The sequence below is a fragment of the Aythya marila genome (genome assembly GCF_965140915.1).
Source record: "Aythya marila genome assembly, chromosome: 3".
In the NCBI taxonomy this organism is placed as follows: Eukaryota; Metazoa; Chordata; class Aves; order Anseriformes; family Anatidae; genus Aythya; species Aythya marila.
This window is the reverse complement of record NC_139044.1, coordinates 17,153,451-17,173,860: the sequence shown is the minus strand read 5'-3', so window position 1 is coordinate 17,173,860 and position 20,410 is coordinate 17,153,451. Positions and strand designations below refer to the sequence as shown.

The window sequence follows — 20,410 nt, the reverse complement described above, 5'->3', positions numbered from 1 at the left end:
CCTTTCATGTAGACAAGTGTCTAAGATATGTTGGAAAAGAAAGGTATGGAAAGTCTCTATAAAGCACTGAGTGCTCACTTCAGTTAAATATTATACCTCATATGAGCTGTGGCCAAAAATATTCTACAGAGGTCAGCAATAGCTGGAGGTTTAGCTGTTAGATGAAGCAAGGCAGAGATTGCAGCAGAGCCCATTACTCCAGCAGCAGATGTTACCAGAAGAAACTAGGGAGGACACTCTCAGCACACTATAAAGGGTTTTCCCACTTGGGGCTGTTTGCAGGTGGTGAATGGTTCAACCAATGCAGCCTGCACAGCTGCCTGACCTCAGCCAGCTCACCTCTACCCCACACAACAGAGGTGACTGTCCCTGTCCCCAGGTAGGCACTGTTTGAAAGGGAGCCAGTCCTCACCCCAAAAGGCAGCACCCAAAGCAGCAGACCCGACAGCCACAGCTCTGGCAACACCCCAATGGAAAAGAGTTGTCAAACATAGCTCAGGAAGGCTTATGCCTGACAAATATTAGTTGAGCTGATTGCAACCTGCCTGGCTCAGGCTGCTGGATGCAGGCAACCTGTGGGGAAGATTTCAAAGTACTTGAAATTCATCCACCCTGTTTTCCTTCATGAGCACAGCTTGTAGCCATCCTCACTTTCGTGGAGCCAAAAGCATCATCAGCCAGTGGGAGCCTGGAGGATCCAGGGCTGTGGCTGTGTGAGAAATACCTGGCCACCGAGCTCACTGACCACAGAGTAAAGAAGGAAGTGTTGAAAATAAAAGCGAGGCTGCTGTGACATTTTTGTGCTTGGCTTCTGACATCCTCTCCCTCTCATACACTTGACTTGCTTGCTTATTTTTATCAGATGAAGCTGATGGTTGCTGCTACGGTAACACTGTGTGGTTACAGAGCTGGCAGTGAACAAGTGCTCGGTGCATGTTTCCTTTGTGGCTTCCCTCCCTGCTCTGTGCTTCCACCCAAGTCTCTCAGCACAGTGTATCTGACGCTGCTGGGCCTCACTTGTAACTGCTGCCTGCTGCGATGGCTGGTGGATTTATTGGTTCTGGCCCACCACGGTCATTTCTGTTAATGATATTTCACTAGCAAGGATTATAGGCTCATACATGAAGAAATAAATGTTCAGACTCTCTCTCAGGCTACTTCCCAGCTGGTCTGTCCTCAGTTTTGGCACTCAAAGTACACCAGGCCGTTACAAACCACCACCCCAAGCCTTCAGCTCACACTGCAGCATTACAAACTACAGCCCTGCATGCATCTTCCTCCAGCTGGGCTTCCCCCAAGAAGCATCAGGAGCTGCAAAAAGGCAACTGAGGCACAGGGTGCATCCCAGCTGCACATCCAACCCTTCAGACATGTACTGGGCCTCCAAGGACCTTTAGTAGCACCTAACAGCTGCCTGCAGTGTTCTCTCTTCTGATATTTTTTTCCAGGTGTGCTCATCAGCAAGTTCAAACTGTGCTACCACCAGCCCAAGGCATTTTCTAAGCAAAGTGACACAGTTTGCAGGTTTCTCTGAGCTCAGTTCCCCCTTTTGGTGTTGGGCCTGAAGCTTCTTCCCTCCGTCTACTACAAACACCACACAGCAGCTTTCATTTTTGTTTTGGCCACCTCACGCTGACTTCAGTAGAGCAATCTAGAAATGCTTTTACACATAGCTGGCATGCCTGCTGACTGTGGGGGAAGCAGAGTGATATTAAACTTTGCAGTGCTTTCCACTGGGTCCAGGACCAGCTCTTCGCTTTTCTGACGCTGCTCCTTTCCTGTCCAGTCAAACACAAGCAAAAAGACATCATTTGTTTAAATCATTAACAGTTCAAATTCTCCTTCTTAAGCAAGGATTTAGGGCACAGTGATTGCTCTCACGTGCAGGTACTGTATTACTACTAGTAGTAAGAAGAACAGGTAAGAATAACCTCACCTCTCCACAATTTCATGCAGTCAGCTAAGGGTTTAGATATGGATTACAGATAGAACTATATAATCTTAAATCCATATCTAATCTGTAAGTTTATAAAGACAAAATTTAATTCCAGGACAATGCAAATTGAACAGTTTTGCTGCAGCCTTTCACACAGCAACAACCAACTATAGAAACATGAAAGGCAAAGACACTGTCCCTCACCCTCCAAGTTGATTCAGGCTCACATGCTCTTAGGTGAACCAGATACACGAAACACGAGTTCCCCCATGTTCAAAGGGCAGCCTCAACCTGATAGACATGAGTACTTTAGGATATTTGCATTAGCCTTGCAAGTCAGCACCCCTCATACCTGACACACAAGCACTGGTCATTACCTGGAAATTTGGCTATCCAAGCCCACCCCAGCAGTAGGAGCAACGCCAGTATGTTTGGAAAGCATTTTCAAACTTTATTTACAACTGTCACAGTGACAAAAATGTAGTTTGAAAAAAATGCTAGCTTCTCCCTGAGGCTCAAAAAAGAATTACAGAAATATAGAATGTATATCATACAACAGGAGGAATTTTTACTGGAGTGCTTTGTTCTTTAGATGCATTCAACGACAAATAGAAATATACACAATACTTCCAAAAAAGGATGCAGACAGAACTACACGAGTCTTTAGGGCAGACAGCAGGTTTGAAGTCCAAGGATTGCCATCTCATTGCTGCAACATGGTATTATCTTTGATATATAGCTTTGACTTAGTGGTACAGCCTGAGACCAACAGAGTAACACTTAGAAATAGGACAATTGGCTGGTATACAGGTGTACAAGCTCATTCCATTAAGACAGCAAGACTAGAACAAGTGTTACAGATATAACAGCTGAAACAATTGTCAAAGTAGCATCACTACATCATGACCATTCGGTGATGAACCATCCACCCAGACAGTCAAGGAGAACGTATAATCAGGGCTGCATCACTAGGTTAGAGACCAGCTGCAGTGTACGAACACTGTGTTTGTCCTGCTTTGTGCTAACTCATCTCCAAACTCATATCTGTCTGAAACAGTGATGCAGAGCTGATAAGTTATTGCCATTATGTTTGAACACAAAGACTGAAACAATCCTGTCAACATTTTTAAAGTAGTTCCCAACCCCCACCAGCACTTAACTACTTATGAGGTATTAAAAATACAAATACACATGTTCAAATATATTTTAAAAATGAAACCTGTTATAAGCAAAGGGGGGTGGCATCGGGATTATTATGAAAGTTTGGTTAAGGCCTTGACATTTCTTTTCCTCTTCTGTGACTCCAGATTTGGTTTAGGTAGTAACTGTTCTCATCCTATTCCAAGAGCAACTGGCTCCCTGAGCTGATCCACAAAGCCACAAGAGCATCACTTTCCAGGAAAACAGTGGGTTACCCTGTTTGGCAGCAGAATTGCCTCCTCCCCAGAGACAGGATATTCCTCCTTGGAGCAGGATATGGTAAATAAGGACAACCACAGACTTTGCAAACCAATCTGCATTTCATTAAACACCTACAAATGTTTCACCCATGCCACAAAGCAGACATCCTATCTCAGGATACTCAGGCTAATAATACTCTTTAAACAGCACAGCAGCCCTCACCCTTCCCACTGATAATCCACCCTAGACCTGGCATCTAACCTCTGGGTTACCTCCAGTTCTGGCAGCACTCCCCCCTCTGCAGGTTCCTACAGGAGCAGCCAAACCTGCCCTGCACTGCCAGGGTATGAGAGGCCCTGCAATTCAAAGCTGAAGGAGATCCCTCGACCCAACCCTCACAAGCCCATGATGCAGCAAGTAGGAGATATGAAACCCTACAGCCTCAGACACCAAGGCGAGCAGGTGTAATCCCCACCCTGTAGCTTTGGGCATAGAAACAAGACAAGACCAACAGCAGCAGCCTTGGCAAATAGGAGAGAAAAATCCAAGGTGTTCAAATCTACATGAGCTCATGCTGCAAACAGAACGTGTCTTTACATTGGATTTGCACTACCTCATGCTAACCACCTGCAAGATAGACTAGATCCTTGCAGCAGCAGAGATGACAAGCAGCAGCCTAACATCACCCTGCAAATACAGCTGTTCAGCACCGAAAGGTCTAAAGGCAAACTGAGGGGGAAAAACCAGCTTTAGGAAAGTGACTGGTACAGGCTCGAGAGCAAGAAGCCCACTACTCCTATGGATGTATGACTCCGACATGACTCTAGGAGGTGCTGAACTGGAGAGAGCTACGGGCCCCTCAGCAGTAGAGCATTTAGCGATGCTTCGCTATGGACACCCTTCTATCTTCAGACACACAAAATGGAAGCTTTAAGAAAGGCAGATCTGAGAGATGACTCCTCTGTTCTCAGGCTTTTGGTCAGAGGCAGCTCACAGCTGAGCACTGCTGTGCTTGCTTTCCCTCTGCACTCCTCCATCCCCACGCTCCCCCCTCCAGCATCCCTTGTGTGGTCACCCTCCACCACGTGCTCGGAATTTCACTGCTGTCTCCACCTTGGAAAAATACAGATAGTGATCTCAAGAACAGCAAACATTTCTCTGCGACACTTCCTTCCTCAGAAGGTCTGCTGACACCGAGGGCTTCAGTTCTCAATACAGAGAATACAAAAAAACTAAGATCTTGCAGGTGCAAAGTTGAACTTGTCTTTTTTTTTTTCCTTTAAAAAGCCTTTCGAAAAAGTGTGGCTCTTCCTTTAGAAGGGTGCAGTCCCTTGCCTTTCCCTAGAAGCCATTTATTGCTCCTTGTTGTCCTTCTTTGCATCTTCACAGTTTTCTTCCTCCTCCTCCTCCTCGTCCTCCTCCTGCACAAGGAACTCTTCCGGCGGCCATCTTAGCTCCCCGCTCTCCACATCGCCCTCTGTTGGCTCCACCACGATGGAGGGCAGGCGGTCCTTCAGCTTGCAGTAGCAGTCGAAGTCAGAGGGATCGGGGAAGATCTGAAAGAGCCAAGAAAGAGTCTGTGAGAGGAGCTGCTGTCAAGCAGCCTGAGACAAAAAACAACTCTCAAGACACTTGGTCTTCAGGGTGGATTAGTGTCCGGACACAAGATAAACAACTAAGTGATGAGAAGAACTCCTCAACTTCCTATAACATCAGATTGCTTCAAACAAGCACTGCCCAGAGGCCTTCTTCCAAGGCATACATTTACTTGGATAGGGCTCACCAAACAGGCCCCTGCTTTTCTGGCTATTCATCCAGAAAGCCTCAACCCCTCCGCCACAGCTTTTGCATGAGTGCTCCTGATTTTGCAAACTGAGATATCTCAGTCTGCAAATCTGAGATCTCATTTCCTGCTGCTGGCCAAACTACACACGAGAACAGACTTGTGCTCCAGGCACTGCCATCAGAAGGGGAGGGAGACACGGAGCAGCACAGCACTGTAGCAGTCCTGACCCTTGCCACACGGGCCTGTGCCTGGCACAACTGCTGGGCAATAGCACCAGCCTGGCAGATAAGTTCAGCTGCATTTTGGATATTTTGGCAGTGTTCTGCATGCTTCAGCTGCCACACATCAGAAGTGAAATTCAGCAGGAAGATACTTATTTTGTGGAATGGTTAGAGACCAGACCAAGGGTTGGAAACTGGACCATATTCCTTATGGCAGAAGGTATCTGTGGCATGGCCAGGAATTATGTACTCCAGTGCAACAAATAAGGACCTTCTTGTCTCCAGCCCCTACAGGTACACAGTAATACCTTAACCCTTCCCTCCCAGCCATAGCTTGCCAGGGTAAATGTGTTCACAGCCGGCAGCAGCACCAGGGCCCACACTCACTGGTAGTGCCACTGGACTACAGGCTTTGATCCCACCAAAAACTGAGGCAGGTACAAGAAAGTCTGCCACTGCAGCGGAGCACTAACAACAGGTTTATGTGACTAAATGGCAGCGCGAACAGAAAAAAAAAAAAAAGATGCCCTGCTAGAAGAATGGTTATCAAGCCCTACCTCACCCAGAGAACTGCTGGGTGAGAAAAGCTGCAAAAGCAGGTTCCCTGTCCTGAAGCCTTAAGCATTAACCATAAAGCACCATGCTCCTCATGCCAACCATACAGGTACCCACCAATTCCAGAAAGCCTGACCCAAATTTTAAACTGGAACACCACCCAATTAACTTGTTCTTCAACCTAGCAGCTATTAACCACACCATTACCTCATCAATAATAAGTCTTCTAGTATTTAGCCATATTTCTCCCTTAAATCCCAATCTTTGTGTGAACCAGGTTAGTGAAAAGGCCAGACAGCTACTTGATGCGAAGTCAAGGTAACTTCAGGACCAGATACTCAGGAAAATGACTTACAACTTAATACACAAGTTCTTACACAGCCACTTTGTCCTGGGGACAATGATAGAAGACCAGTTCCCACTATAGCACCCACCATCCACGTGCTTTCCACGTGCACAAGGGCGAGTGAGGTCTTTTGAACAAAGACACCTTCATATGGGTGTTGCAGCATGAGTTACTTGCTATTAATCACTCCCAGGGTAAGTGAGACCGTAACTGTTTCTTGAAGCTTTGTGGCTACCACTTGGCCAAAGACAGTTTCAGACACCTAGTGCATTACTGGAAATACAGTTGATGGCTCTTAAGCATCAAGTCATCTAAATTCAGGATAGGAAAAAAAAATACCCTTGACATTACATTGTTTAGAAAGTTGCAATGGAAAAAGAAGTGTGGTTCATGAGGTTATATAAACTGATAATGTCCACTAAAATAGCCTCCTGTGCAAGAAAAATAGCAGTATAATAATTAAACTAACCTTTGACTGGTATCATTTTAAGCATATTATTTTCAAATAAATTGCTCCAATTTGACCTAGCCTGCCAATTTTTATTTTTTTTCCAGAAACTAAGTAGTAGTCATTTCCTTAAAAAACAAACAGCCCTGAAATGTGGTGTGCAGCTTTTTTTTTTTTTTTAAATAAAAAACCAGCACAATCTTATCTCAAACAGTTGCAGGACAGGCCAAACCTAAGAAGGTCAAGATTTTTTCCACTAAGTCATGTCTTTTAATCATAGAAGCAGCATGAAGTGAGATGTTGCAACTGCATTTTCAAGGGGTGTGGACAGTCAATGGAAAAATTATACAAAGGCAAATTTCCTAGCATATGACAAGCAGGACAGCACTGCAGGCCAAGTACAAGGACTGAAGGGAAGTGGTTTTCAGATTAAGACTGCTTGCACATTCAGGGAAATGGTATGGAAAAGTCTCCTAGGTCAGCCCCAAATTAAGCAGAGCTGCCAGGCTCTTTTTATGAAGATCAGCAAGCACCAGCTTTCTGTTGTCCCACACCAGCAGGGCCACGCTGCATTTGTTGCTCCCATATGCAGAATCTGGTCCTACTCCAGTTTTAGACAATGGGAAGGAAAAAAAATCTCTGAAAAAACTTGTAGTGAATTCCCCCTCTCAGCGAGGATGCAGCAGGCTCAGATCTGACCTGCTAGCTCTGAACCCTTTTACACAACAGCCAGGACAGCTTGTCTAACAAAACCTGTCTGCAAGCTTCTCTGCTTGCTCATCCACCTGAGGGAAAGACTTTTCATCTCCCCATCACCCGGAGAGTACAGCAGTGATGGCTTAGCTTCTCCCCCACATTTATCAGAGGGAGCCGCCTTGCACACAGCTGTACCAGATGCCTGCTGCTGACCTATGTTACTTGATGGGGGACAAATGACAGCCACCAACTGGTTGTTTGGGAAGGCTAGCTATAAGCAAGTGCAGATGTAATTCAGTGGTATTATCATCAGGTATATACCTGGTAAGGTACTACAACTGCTTCAGTGTATTCCCAGTTCCGTGGCAGTGTCCCAAATCTTGGCCTGTGGCAAGAGTCTTCTTCTATCTCTAAGTACTAAGCACATGTGTATGCTGTTCAGTGTAGCTTCTTGCTTGCAGCAAGACTGGTTTTCACAAGCCTCTCCAGATTATGTTTTGGGAACTGCTGTCTTTCAGGATGGAAAGGGTAGTGAAAGCAGTGTTTAAAATGAAAGCTTGAAATGATTTTCTGAAGATCATATTTGCTTTGTTTCAGATGATCTGGCTCTGCTACCCTTGAATGAAGTCTTGGCAACAAGAACGGAAAGTTCCCTTTGCCCTGGGGAGGCTCATACCCTCTCTAAGCATTCACAGGGAAAAACACCAAAAGCAGGAGAGATGTCAGACAATTAAGAAGATTAGTTCAGAGCTACCATAATCCAAGTGACACTCGTAAATTCAAACATATACTTCATACCAACACAAATAGTTCAAATGCTTGCCTCCCTACACATACAGGCTGAAAACTGTTCCAGCTTTAGGGAGACTAAGGTAAGATCTTTCAAAATTAAGTTACCATTTTGGTGGAAAGCTTTACCTCATTGTGGTATTACTAACGTAAGACATGAAGGTCTGCACGCAGAGGCCTATCACTTCAGGTACAGGATATACCCTGACATACACATACCACTGCTCTGAATACTAAAAGGTAAGTTTTGTGCCTCTTGAGCAGCATCAAGTCAAAATTCTGATTTCTAATATTAAGTTATTGAAATAAAACTCTGCTGCCATTAAGAAGCACAGCAAGTTCATTCCAGGAAATATTTAAATCATCTCAGTGTGCTTTTTGGAGAAATTTTCCAGTTACAAGAAGTAATGCTGCTAAGTTTCACTCATGCAGTAGTCATGACTCGAAACCGAGCTCCATCTAGTATGCACACAGTGTGTGACTCAGGTTTATGAGCTATGACAACTCCCCAGTCACAAACACATTGCCCTGTCTTTGGGGACAGTGGCAGGGAAACTTCATGCATCATAATTTTCCAGAGTAATGAGACATCAAGGAGGGAGGAAAAAACATGCACTGAGATGTTATGATTAGCTGTTTGTCCTCAGTTTGAATTTCAGCGGAACATTCTTTTACAGAGGGTAGATTTGAACATATTAGTTAGGGCTCTACTCATTCCAGATCTTGCTCATGCCTTCAGTTAAGGTCCAAGACCTGGAATAAACATTAATTCATCCTAAAATAATTAAGCCTGAGGATTTTGGCTAGTAACTGCATCAAATGTGCTACGTACAGTGGAAGATCAAGTTATCCTAAGCTCAGTTGTATTTACCAAATTCCGCAGCCCAGTCTGAAGACCTCCTGACAATGGCAAGCACCAGCCCTAACACAGGACTTCCCCAGGAGAAGCCAAGGCTACACAGATAAGTAGCACCTTGCAATCAAATGAGAGGAACCTTAACTTCCATCCTTTTCTGCTAGACCCCAGGTCAGCAACATGTTGGTTGCTTCACGATGCAGGCTTTTGCATCCAAACCCACTGAACTACTGCTTTCCCTCTCCCCAGTTTAGCTGGGAAGCTAGATGTACATCTCTGTTCTCTGCACTGATGCAGCTCAAGTCCCCCATCGCTGAACACCACAGCTCCTGAGAAAGTCAGTGCTTCAGGGACGGGTGAAGAGGTTGCATTCACCAGCACCAGTTTTCCCAACAAGACAGGAAGCCCAAGCTTTTGCCACGGACACTGGATGGAGCAGTAAGCCTATTTACCTAGATTCAGTCAGTCTGACGCAATTTGCAGCTAACTGTGGCTGTGATTAACCTAGACAGATCCCAGCATGATGTGATCATGACTTAAAGAGCTCAAGCTCCCCATGACAACCAAACCCCAGCTGATTGCATTAGGCAAGCTCAGATTCCACATGCCAGTCCCTTAAAAGGGAGCCTGAGGCCCCACAGGACCAGCTAGCTGGGCTGCAGAGTATCATGCTTAGCTTAGGACACATCATTCATGTAAAACACTTTGGGCAAAGCGTTCTCAGTTGTGCCCAGAACCGGTTCCACTTTCAAGACACAACGTGGGATTCAGGTGAAGGTACTGTTTTAACAACAGTTCAGTGAAATGATTAAGCCAGCCTTAATATCAGTAGCAGCATCCACGCTGCTGCAAAATGGTGTTACAGGACAAGCAGGCATCGTGCTGATGAGGCTTTTCAGAGAAGAGGTATACCTGTTGCTAGTACAACACTAATACAGTACAGTCCTAATACAGTACATTAGCTCCAACTGGCATGGAAAAGGCCCAGCCCTCCAGAGATTGCCAGGCAGGAAGGGGAAAAAGCCCTCTGTAGGTACATCCGTTTGCAGCAGGGGCATCTTGAACCATCAGCTGCATTTCAATGAGTTGGTTTGGCTTTTTTTTGTTGTTTAGCAGTCCCTTGGGAATTATGGGATATCTATTAAAGATCCAGAAATAGCTCCTCACTGCAGGCACAAGACCCAGCATGACATCATCTCCTCATCTGCATCTTCTGTTCTGTTTATGCCTCCCCGTGCTCTGAGACTCATGCCCAGATTTCACCATTCACATCCACCATCTACAGAGGGCCCAGAGAGCAACTTTGTCTTGCAAATACAGGAATAAAAACTGCTCTGTATTGAAGGGTTTTGAAGTTAGCAGATCTGCTTGCAAGCATCTTGCACGTTAACCGGAAAAAGGTAACTATGCCAAGACAGCACATTTTGCAAGTGAAACTGCATACAAATTACTAGGTCTGTATGGGCAACTCTGTTATCGCAGGCATGAGGTTTCTGCAGTTTGGATTTTCACATCAGTGCTTAAAGAGCAGCAGTGGTCAGCCCACAGAACACTGGGAAGTTTTACTGGGGGGTGCATACCTTCAGGTGATGTCTGGACAGACATTTCAGACTATAAACAGAAGCAAGGAGTGGAAGAGGCAGAAGGAAAAAGCAAACAAGTCAAGTTCCCTCAGAAAAATAACTAGGGAGACAGCCAGGAGCCCTGAAGTTCAGTGAACTCCACAGGACGGAAGAACCAGATTGCTGGAGTTTATAGTCTGGAGGCGGTTGTTTCCTCAGTTTACTTCCAGGTCTTTGCTTGGAAAACAAAAATACTTTGAAACAGTATGGTCTGCAAGTCAAGTCTGTCTCCAGCAGATTCTAACTTGCTTCACAATTCTAGAAAAACTTCTGTGTCCCCTTTTCTGATCCAAAGGAGTCTCATGTCCACATGTGGTGGTAGAAGCAGCCCCCATGCTCACCCCAAGTACCCTACAGACCAGTCATCAGGCAGACCCTGCTCTGCACAGCCCAAAAGGCAACATTTTGAACCTCAGTTTGATGTATTTACTTTACTACACAGATGACATGTTCTACTACTAGAACAAGAGACACTTTAGAAACTAAAAGCTTGCCTCTGCCAGTCTGGAGATATTTTTGGTCTCTAATAGAGAAGGGCTATCACCCTTACATTGTTAGTGCCCAGCTCTGCAGATCAGCAAAAGATGTTGCAGCTTAGACCAATCCTCAGTGCAGAAGCAGTCATGCTCTATTAGCCCTGTCTGGTTTTAAGTTATTACACTACAGCCCTCAGACTAGCATATAATTTTCCATGTACCAAACACTCTCCATCAGCAGGATGAAGCAAGGACTGACAAACCCTGAGACAGAACAGAGTTCACAGTACCATTTGCATTCGATTTGTCTTTGCTATTCTAACTTCAGTTTTCAACTGTTGAAGGATGCTTTCAACCAGCTCACTTTGCACTGTGACATTTTCAGCCTAGCAGTCAGAGGAAGGCCGCAGCCGTTTCTTCAATCCTCTTTACACTAACCTGATTTAGAGGCAGAACCCTCAGCCACAGCCCACACACTGCCAGTGCCTTATCAGCATCTGCCCTCTGTATCTCTGCCCTTTCTACCATCAGTCTGGCTGACAACAAAGCGGAGCACTAGCAGGTATTTACCAGCTCTTGCAGGCATTTGGAAAGAGCCATCTATGACTAGACTGCTTCAGAGAGGGAATCTAAGATGCATAAGCCCTGCATAGATATGAGTTATCAGCATTTATGACTCAAAACGCTTTCAGGTTCAGATGATCCACTCAAAACCAAAGAGGCCTGTCTCCTACTTAACCTAAACAGACTAATCAAGGTCATTAGCACTTGGGGAAAACCTCACTGAAGCAACTGTTAGAACAAGCCAGGCACCCAGACTGACTCTCACTGGAAAGTTTGGATAATAGAAACATTTCATACGACTTGGTTAGACTTCTTCACATGGTGACCCATTAAGACAATGGTTTGAACATCTGGCATAGACCAGCCCGATTGCTTCAGGTTTAGCAGCCGTTCTCATTACCACATGCTCCCTCTGTAGTGGAGGAAGGCAAGGTCATACACTTTCCACTAACTCAAGCACTAAAGCAGAACAGCTATTTCCCCACACAGGCAAAAAAACAAACAACTTGCACTATTCAGACACAGAATTCTGACCAAAAAAAAAGCAATACACACTCATTTCCCCTCTGCACATCTTCAGCTTCTACCGGAGGCCTGCGCTATGGCCCAAAGTTCAGCTGATTTCATGCTCCGGTGCACTGTTACAGGCTTGTGGCTCATTTCTCAGACATAAATATGCAGGCGTCCAGCAGCACACCTCGTTAGGCTGCATGCTCAGAGCAACTGCCTCTGTGCAGGCTGTGTCACATCTGCCAGGGAAGAGCTCTGCACTGGGATTCTCGCCACCAAAAGACCCGCTACAAGGTAAGGCCACAGAAGAGCACCCCAGACCAAACCCGCTGCCCGTCCCGAGCGATTCCCTAGGGGATCGCCCCCCAAGCAGCCAGCGAAGCACCCACCTGGTACGACAGGCCGTCCTTGCGGGGGCTCAGCCCGATCTCATCCATAGCTGGGGTGTTCATCATCACTTCAGTCATTTCAGCTGATCTCAGATAATCGGGGCTGGGAACAAAAGACAGCGTTCACATGACCCGAGGATCTCAGAAGAGCTAAGCGAGCTTTAAGTAACGTCAGAAAAATAAAGAAGGCAGAAGAGGCCGTCAGCAATCTATTTCTGGTCCCTTCCTTCCTGTACGGCCGTGTTTTCCCCACATGCGCTGCCAACCCCTATAGAAAGGGATGGACAAACCACTGCACCTCGCGAACCAGGTGCTCCATCCCCGCACCCCGCCAGCAGCGCTCCCCACTCCCGGCTCAGCAACACCCAGCGAGCTCTCAGCAGCAGCGGGGCCGCTTTTTCACCCCATTTCCTCCAGCCCTGTCCCTAGGGGGGCACCACGAACAACCACAAGCGTTGGTTTCAGGGTGTTTTTTTCTGTTTTGCTTTGTTTTTTAATGCTCCGTTCCGAGTCACCCCAGCCCGCACCCCCCGGCGTTACCCCCTCGGGCCACCGGGCGCAGCCGTGCCGCCAGCGGGGATGGAAATATCACGATAGAAACATCACGATAAAAAATATCACGACCCGCTGCCACATCGCCAGCCCGCGATGCCCCACTCACACCCTCCCCACCCCATGCAAGCAGCCGCCCCACGGCAAGCTCGCACTCACCAGGGCAGGGGGCAGAGCACGGACATGAAGCCCCAGCAGAGGCAGTCCCCGAGCCTGGTGTCGGTGTCCCCACAGCAGCCCCACAGCCCCGCTCGGCTCCGCGCCCCACAGCCGGCCCGGCCCTTACATAGCCCCGGGGCGGGGCCCGGCCCGCGGCCGCCCCTCGCGTCACGCCGCCATTTCATGAATGGCCTCGGCGGAAAGCCGAAGGGGAGGGATGTGGAAAAGGGGGGTTTTGCGTGGCCCCACCGGTCTCGCGAGTGTGTGTGGGGGGCTCCACGGTACGGCCCCCCCACCCGGGCACACCCCACTCGTGGCCGTTCGCGGCTGCTGTGTAAGATCTGTGAGATAAACCACCCCTAATTCTGGCAGTAGGTCATCCAGCCCCTGCTCCTCGAGCCACCTGCTGTGTACGGTGCCTTTAACTGCAGAAAAAAAATAAATAAAAAAATAAAGGAAAAATCAGAATGAAAAGCTCCAGGAGGCCAGGCTATATTTAGCAAGGCAATAAGAATCGATGGCAGCAAGGAGGAGGCGACAGATGCAGCAAATCCATTTACTGCCCGGGAACGCATGAGTGCTGCGGGCAGCAGGAGGTGAAGCTCTCAGCCACAGGGCCACTGGAAGATGCTCGGTGGTCTGAGGGCCTGCATCCACTCCATTTTTTCATTGTGTGAGTGGTATCTTGCCATAAGCTGGCAGGTCAAGCGTAATTCAGGGAATGTCTTTGTTTAACTTGTTGTTTCATGCTGATGCACTGGCAAAATGCACCAACCACATAACCATATTTACTTTTGGTAGCTAATGATGCACCTCCAAACGCAGAGCATGCACGTGTGCTGTGCACTGGGTATGTGCATCATTTTCCCGGCGTGTACAAACTACCAAGTGCAAGTTCAGTGTTTCTGCTGAGCAGCTTTACTCTCAGTTCCACCCTGCCAGCCCCCGGACTGTATACAAACGCACAGATACATACGTGCGTGTGTTTCCTCAGACCGGATATTTTAATCTTCTTAGATTCATATTATATAATGGTAGCATATGTGGGTGTTTTACATCAGGCTTCAGCAAACATCTTCTTTGTGCCAGATTAAAATGAATCACAAGAAGCTGATCTAGCCCCTGCAGATGCATGGAAAATTGGGTGGGTGCAGACGAATCCGCTGTGAAGGGCTGCCAGTAACCTCTCACGGGTCCCACTTACTGGCTTTGCTAATGTGGGCACTCTCCTAAGAGAAGACAAGACTTGACTTGTAAAAGACAGTTTTGAAGAAGAATTGAAGTCAGTGCCTCGTGGTATGTACAAGGGCTGAGAGACCACTCTGGAGAGAGGCCTTCATGTGCTGTTGGCCCACGTTATTAGATTTCTTAAAATTAACTTTTCCACCTGCACCGAGTGCTCCCATCTCCTAGTGTGTCCAGCTGGAACACGGAGACAGGGCTGTAGTTCAGTTCCCTCTGACGTGTCATCAGGAGCAAGGCTGTGCCTCTCAGACATACACATACCTGCTGTACGTGTCTTGATCTTGGCCTTAGAAAATAAAAGCCAATGAAAACAACAACAAAACAAAAACCACAGATTCTTAGTAAAACCAAAGACCTATGAACAGCACCAGGCTCACCCTCCCTCCACCCACACTCCCAAGGCTCCTGCAGCCATCACCAAGCAAAAGCAGCTCTGCAAGCTGCTCACCTGCTGCTTGTTTTTCCATCCAGCCTGGCACAGGCAGATAGTTTAATGGTTCTACCTTGATAACAACCTTTTTGTTTGTTTGTTTGTTTGTTTGGGGGACTAAGAAAAAAACATATGTACTTATCTCAGGGATTACTTCCCATTCATGTGGTGAGCACGTCAGCCCATGGGGAAGCGTGGGGATCGTTGCTGTTGTTGCTCACTCTGGCTGGAAGCCACTGAGAGATTTATCCATGTGATTAACCATAAGTGCATTAAGAGTCCTTCTGAATGCAAAGGCATGCCTCATGGTTTCCATCAGCACATTGGTGCTTTGCTGAGCCAGGCATGTTTGAACCCCAAGAAGTGAAATCTTTCTTGGGTAAGGTATGCACCGACAGCATTAAACCTCCATTTCTTCCCTTAAGAAAGCCTTTGTGGAAGTGTTCTTGTATCCCAGTGATGGGGGATCCTCCATAAGCCTGAGGATGTGTTCCCAATGCAGGACAGCTGTCCAAGCATAGCTATAACTTGTGCTTGTTTCCCTTGCCCCAGAAAGGTATGAAGAGACATTTTTTGTCTTTAGTTTACAGCCAGGTCTAGGAAATGAAGCCCAGCATGACCTGATTTCTACTTTCTTTATTTTTTTTTTTTTTTCCACATCTAATGTGCTCACCAGATCCCTGTTTCACCATTCCATGTTTGTGCTTTAAACACTTGGGACTCCCTTCTCATCTGGGGACAGGAACAGCAGCTCTGGGCTCTCATCTGGGGCAAACTGATTTCCCAGGAGCTGAGCTCATTGAAACCAGATGAGCTCTCATGGCTTGCTTTCTTTCCTTTTTCCAGTTAATTTTATAATTCTCTGTAGTGTTTTGTTTATCAGGACAGTACAAAACAACACAAACCAAAAAAATTAATAGCAGCCAGTGGAGGAGCTGCAAAGGGGATGGGAGGAGGCCGAATGGCTCTGCATGTTTCCCCGCGGTCCTGGAGGCCCTGTGTGGCAAAGCCCTTAAGCTTGTCCTGATAATTAACTTTGTGCTAAAAGGCTTTATTGAGCTGGGGCCTTTACTGGTGCAGTGACACCTGTTGTGGATGACCAGGAGGAGAGCAGAGGGGCAGCAGTGGAGGAGAGGACGGGATGGAGGATACCAACGCATCTCTGGCTCAACAAACCTAAAATAACCACGCAATGACCCCATTTTCCACCTGATTTCCCTCACTTTTCTTCTCTGTTGCTAACATCAGTGCGTCTCATTAATGCTTAGTCCCTCCTGGACGTTGTTTCACACAGCACCTGGGCCTGGATGAGCTCAAATGTGCACTGCACTGAGCAGGGAAGAATCGGGCCTGAACCTTGGGGCTTGCTGGGCCCTTCTTTGGCATTTATGTCCTGACAGCACCTCCTTCTAACACTTCTTCTGAAAGAAGTGTTCTCTCTGTCCTTCTGCTGAACTCAGAAATTTATATCACTCACATGTATATAAATATGCAAAATGCACTAGTGATTTATCTAAAACGTCATTTAATCGCAGCCTCGGCCTTCTGTATCTGTAGGGCTTGGCCCATGCTCACACGATCTGCCAGTGTTGAGCACCAGTCAGGAAAATGGAGAAATGAAATGGCCCTGTCTGGCCCAGCAAAAGCCCCAGCAAAGATGTAGGCATGCAGTAAAGCCTGGACACCAAGGGAAATCTGCTCTGAAGCTGCTTTGTCCCTGCTTTTGTCTCCTTGCTGGTCTGCTCTGGAGATGCACCAAGGGTCCATTGTCAACAGCAAAGCCAGCAAGATACGCAAGCTCTCAGCTTGGCTCAGATCATGCCAGTACAGAAGGACAAGTTAGGAACAAAGAGTGTCTGTGTTAATATTTATATCCCGTCAGTGTAAGTGAAGTGCGTTTTGGCCAGAACTGGTGTACGGAAAATATTTTCATTTGAAAAATTGATTCCTTTACTGAATCACTGTATTTCACCTTTTTGTTACACTAGGATTTAATGTATTAATGGATTTATTTCATTAACAGTGTGTTCCAGTGATACTTATCTTACTTTTTTCGGTCAGATTGGTGCTCAGCTGAAGAAGGTTGACCCTGTAGACAACACCAGGCTTACACACACTCCGGCAGGTCACAGACCACTTAGCATGTAGACTCAGGATGGCAGCAGGGCCTGAAAAGTAAGGAAGCATTTCTGTGCCCAAGAAGGAAAGAGGTAGTGTGTAAATCCAAGCATCAGAAAGGCACAAAAACAGGGGAGCTGACTGGGTAAGTGTGTGGTTTCTGTGAGATGTTGTCTCTGCTGTTATATTTATTTAGCTCCACTGGCATAATGGCAATGTGGTTTTGTGCTGTAATAGCACAAAGGAGCTCTTACACCTGCAGCTCTGTTTCTGCATGGACAGGGGACTAAAACTGTTGGTGTAAGTCACATCCTTCCCAGTACAACAAAGCCAATGCACTATCTTTGGTTGCAGTAGCTGCATCAAGTCCTGAGCATGAAGAGGAGAGAGGCTGATCAACATAAGGCAGCCCAGTTGGTTCAGAAGAGTCAAAAGGACGAAGGAGAGAAAACCAGTACTGATAGATTAATAAAGTTTGGGGGATGACTGCTCACCCAACACTGAGCCCCAGGCTCCACTGATTACAGGATTGGCCTTTTACATTGAGGCCTTTTAAAATCAGCCTAGGAGGAGCTACAGCCACGGAGCAGGTGAGGGGCTGAGAACACAAGAACCGGGCTGTGCTGGGACACCCTGTGGCAGCCAGGTCCCCCACAGCTGTGGCGTGCCTGGATTTTGGGAGCTGCCTCCCAGGCTGTGGCAGTGCGCATCTCCCTGCTCTTTCTTGCACGTCCATGTGTACAGGAGGCTGCACATTCCCCTGTGTGCAGGACCCCATCCCATCCCAGATTTGATGAAAGGTTCTCACTGATGCCTATTAAACCACACCATGATGCTCAGCAATGACCTTAACTCTGACCTAAGACCTACATCTGTCAAAGAGCAAGAAGTAATCCCATGAAATCCTCAGCTTCCTACTTAAGAGCAGAGGCTAGTTATCCTTGTGCCTTCTGCCCTGAGAGCTCACTAAGGCAGGGATCAATGTCATAATTGCTTCTGTTGGGACTCCAGGAATGAATAGCTGAAGTATTTGATGCCTACTTGGCCACCAGTCTTGGCCAAAATCACACGGAGCTTGCAAAGCATGACTGCACAAGCACGGAGCAGTGAGACGCCCACATCTGCACCTACATGTGAGGCAGCAGCTCTCCCCTGCTGGTGGTCCCCAGCCTCCACAGCTCCTCCACCTGGAGAGCTACCAGCATCACCAAAGCCTGGGTGAGGCTGTGCCCCATGCAGGCTCCCAGCACTGTGGTGCACCCCAATCCTTGTGGAGGATTCCTGGTCCAGCAGAGACCCACCAAGAGGAAGATTCAGAGGATGAAGGTGCTGCAGAGTCGCACAAACCTGGCTGCAGGCTGCTCAATAGGAAAACAATCACTCACGCTCCAGCTAAAGGCCTGTGATTTAATCCTGGGGGACCAACAAGGCGAGATCCAGGATAAACAACATCTGTACATTCACAAATAGGAAGTGGAGCTGCTTTCATGTCCTGAGCCTGTTGATTAACCGGTGTTACTGTTTGGCTTGGCTCTCACTGCCTGGTTGCTTGGAAGGAAGGTAACTAAAAGGAATCATTTGGTTACACTCCCTAAATGTGCGTATCTTTAAATAGTGCACGGGTTTGCATTTTGCCTGCAGAGGACTGATGGGAAAAGGTAGCAAAAGAGTGCAGATGGCTATCAGAAGGGAACCTGTGTTTAGTCTGCTTGTGCCAGATGGGAATGGAAAGTTTGCTCCCTTGCCAAGTGTTTAAAAGAGGAAATGGGATGTGATATTCTGCCTCCCACTCCTTTCTCTCCCCTGAAACCAGCATGCTGCTCTGCTTCCACTTGGTGTAAAAAATAAAAAATGCAGCTTGGACCACATAAAGCCTTGGAGATGGCTAGAGATGCACCTCATTCTTTCTTAGTGTGTTTATTGTGTGGAGATGGATGTAACAGAGTATTTTTACACACAGCTGGGTCCAGCACTGCATAGCACCTGTCTTTCAATCTCGAATATTAATCAGTGCACAGAAACAAAACTGCTAAGTCCTCAAACTGCAAAGATGTCCTGCTGTGATCTCCCTGTCTCTGGCCGGCAGGAGATGAACCTGTACCACAGCTCTCTTCCCCCTGCTCCACAGTAAGTCTCATGTCAAACACCTTGGCTGAGAAATGTACCTGTGAGATGAACCAAAATCTCTCACCTGAAATTCCTGTGACTTCCCCTGGCTAATAAAGACAGGTCTGTCCTTCTGGAGATGGTGGAGGCTGAAAAAATCTGGGGCTGAGGCTTGTCAGGTTATTTTAGGGCATCCTGGGGTTGACCCTAACCCTGTCTCATTGGCATGAACACTGTAGCAACCTTAATGATACCCATCAGTAAACTCTCAGGTTAGTCTCAGAAACATCTCGTGGAACCTAATACCATGAATCGCAACATCACTAAAGAGCTTTGGGCAGGATCTCTGGAGGTCTCCTGCCTAGCTCCTGCTCCAGAGTAGGGCTGACCTTCAAAGCTGGGGCAGGTTGCAGAGGGCTGGTGGAGCTCAGTTATGGACATTTCCAAGAGCAGAGACCCCACAGCCTCGCCAGGCACCTGTTCTGCTGCCTCACCATCCTCAGAATGAACATTTTTCTTTCCATGTAATCAGAATTTCCCTCCTGCATCTTGTGCTCAGTGCCTCTGGGCCTCTTGCTGTCTGCCTGGAAGCAGAGCCTGGCTCCATCTCCTCACCAACCCTGTTACTGTGAACAAAGCAGGGAAGACCAAGGCATGTTTTAATGCCACTGATCTCACCTGTTATTCATGACAATCCCAGGGACTTTCATAGCTGAGGAGGATGAGAAAAGGAAAATGAATGTCTTCCTCTAACTGGCAAAAAAGTCTGGGGCAGTGCCAGCACCCAGAGGAGTGGCACTCGGGCAGAGATGGCACCAAGGTTTCTGTCACCAAGAGGGTTTGCAGGCAGTGATTGTGCCCCCCCAGGGAAAGGAGCTGGCCTCAATGGCCACGTTCAGCTGAAGTGCAGGTAGAAATAAGGCCAGCTATCAACTATTCTGTAATCCCCATGAAACCAGGACACTTATCAGGACCCAGGATGATCGGGGTCCCATTAAAAAGCTCCTGCCAGTGTCACTTCTCATGGGTTTTATCATCCTGCTTAGTTAGAAGTCACCTGTGAGGACTGACCTCCTGTGGGCTTTGGAAGGAGATCAAAAGCTGCTGCAGAGCAGCATTGGCACAGGGGTGTTTTGGGTACAGTGGCATTTGTTTTCTAAATCTCTCCTCTCTCAAAGGTAATGGGATAGTGCCAGCAACAAGTG

The 20,410-nt window shown here is 47.2% G+C and overlaps 1 protein-coding gene across 2 annotated transcripts; it reads right to left on the bottom strand.

The window, feature by feature from the left end:
• Positions 1 to 2,366: 2,366 nt before the first annotated feature.
• Positions 2,367 to 13,436, bottom strand: LBH (LBH regulator of WNT signaling pathway). 2 transcript variants are annotated; one of them, XM_082757724.1, is made up of 3 exons: positions 13,307 to 13,436; positions 12,596 to 12,698; positions 2,367 to 4,893 (listed from the first exon to the last, which is right to left on the bottom strand). In XM_082757724.1, exons 1-3 carry the CDS (start codon positions 13,330 to 13,332, stop codon positions 4,690 to 4,692), a joined length of 333 nt encoding a protein of 110 aa, XP_082613850.1. In that variant the 5' UTR covers positions 13,333 to 13,436; the 3' UTR covers positions 2,367 to 4,689. The 2 variants fall into 2 exon arrangements, with proteins under 2 accessions (XP_082613850.1, XP_082613851.1); XM_082757725.1 differs by having other exon boundaries at positions 12,596 to 12,754; positions 13,307 to 13,399.
• Between the last annotated feature and the right edge of the window lie 6,974 nt (positions 13,437 to 20,410).

What these genes read in the sequence shown, in the direction of transcription:
- LBH (XM_082757724.1), bottom strand. Translation starts at nt 13,332, where the DNA reads ATGTCCGTGCTCTGCCCCCTGCCCTG. An exon ending in GTGCTCTGCCCCCTGCCCTG is followed by an intron (nt 12,699 to 13,306) that starts GTGAGTGCGAGC and finishes TTTTGTTCCCAG; the next exon opens with CCCCGATTATCTGAGATCAG. An exon ending in AGGACGGCCTGTCGTACCAG is followed by an intron (nt 4,894 to 12,595) that starts GTGGGTGCTTCG and finishes TGGCTCTTTCAG; the next exon opens with ATCTTCCCCGATCCCTCTGA.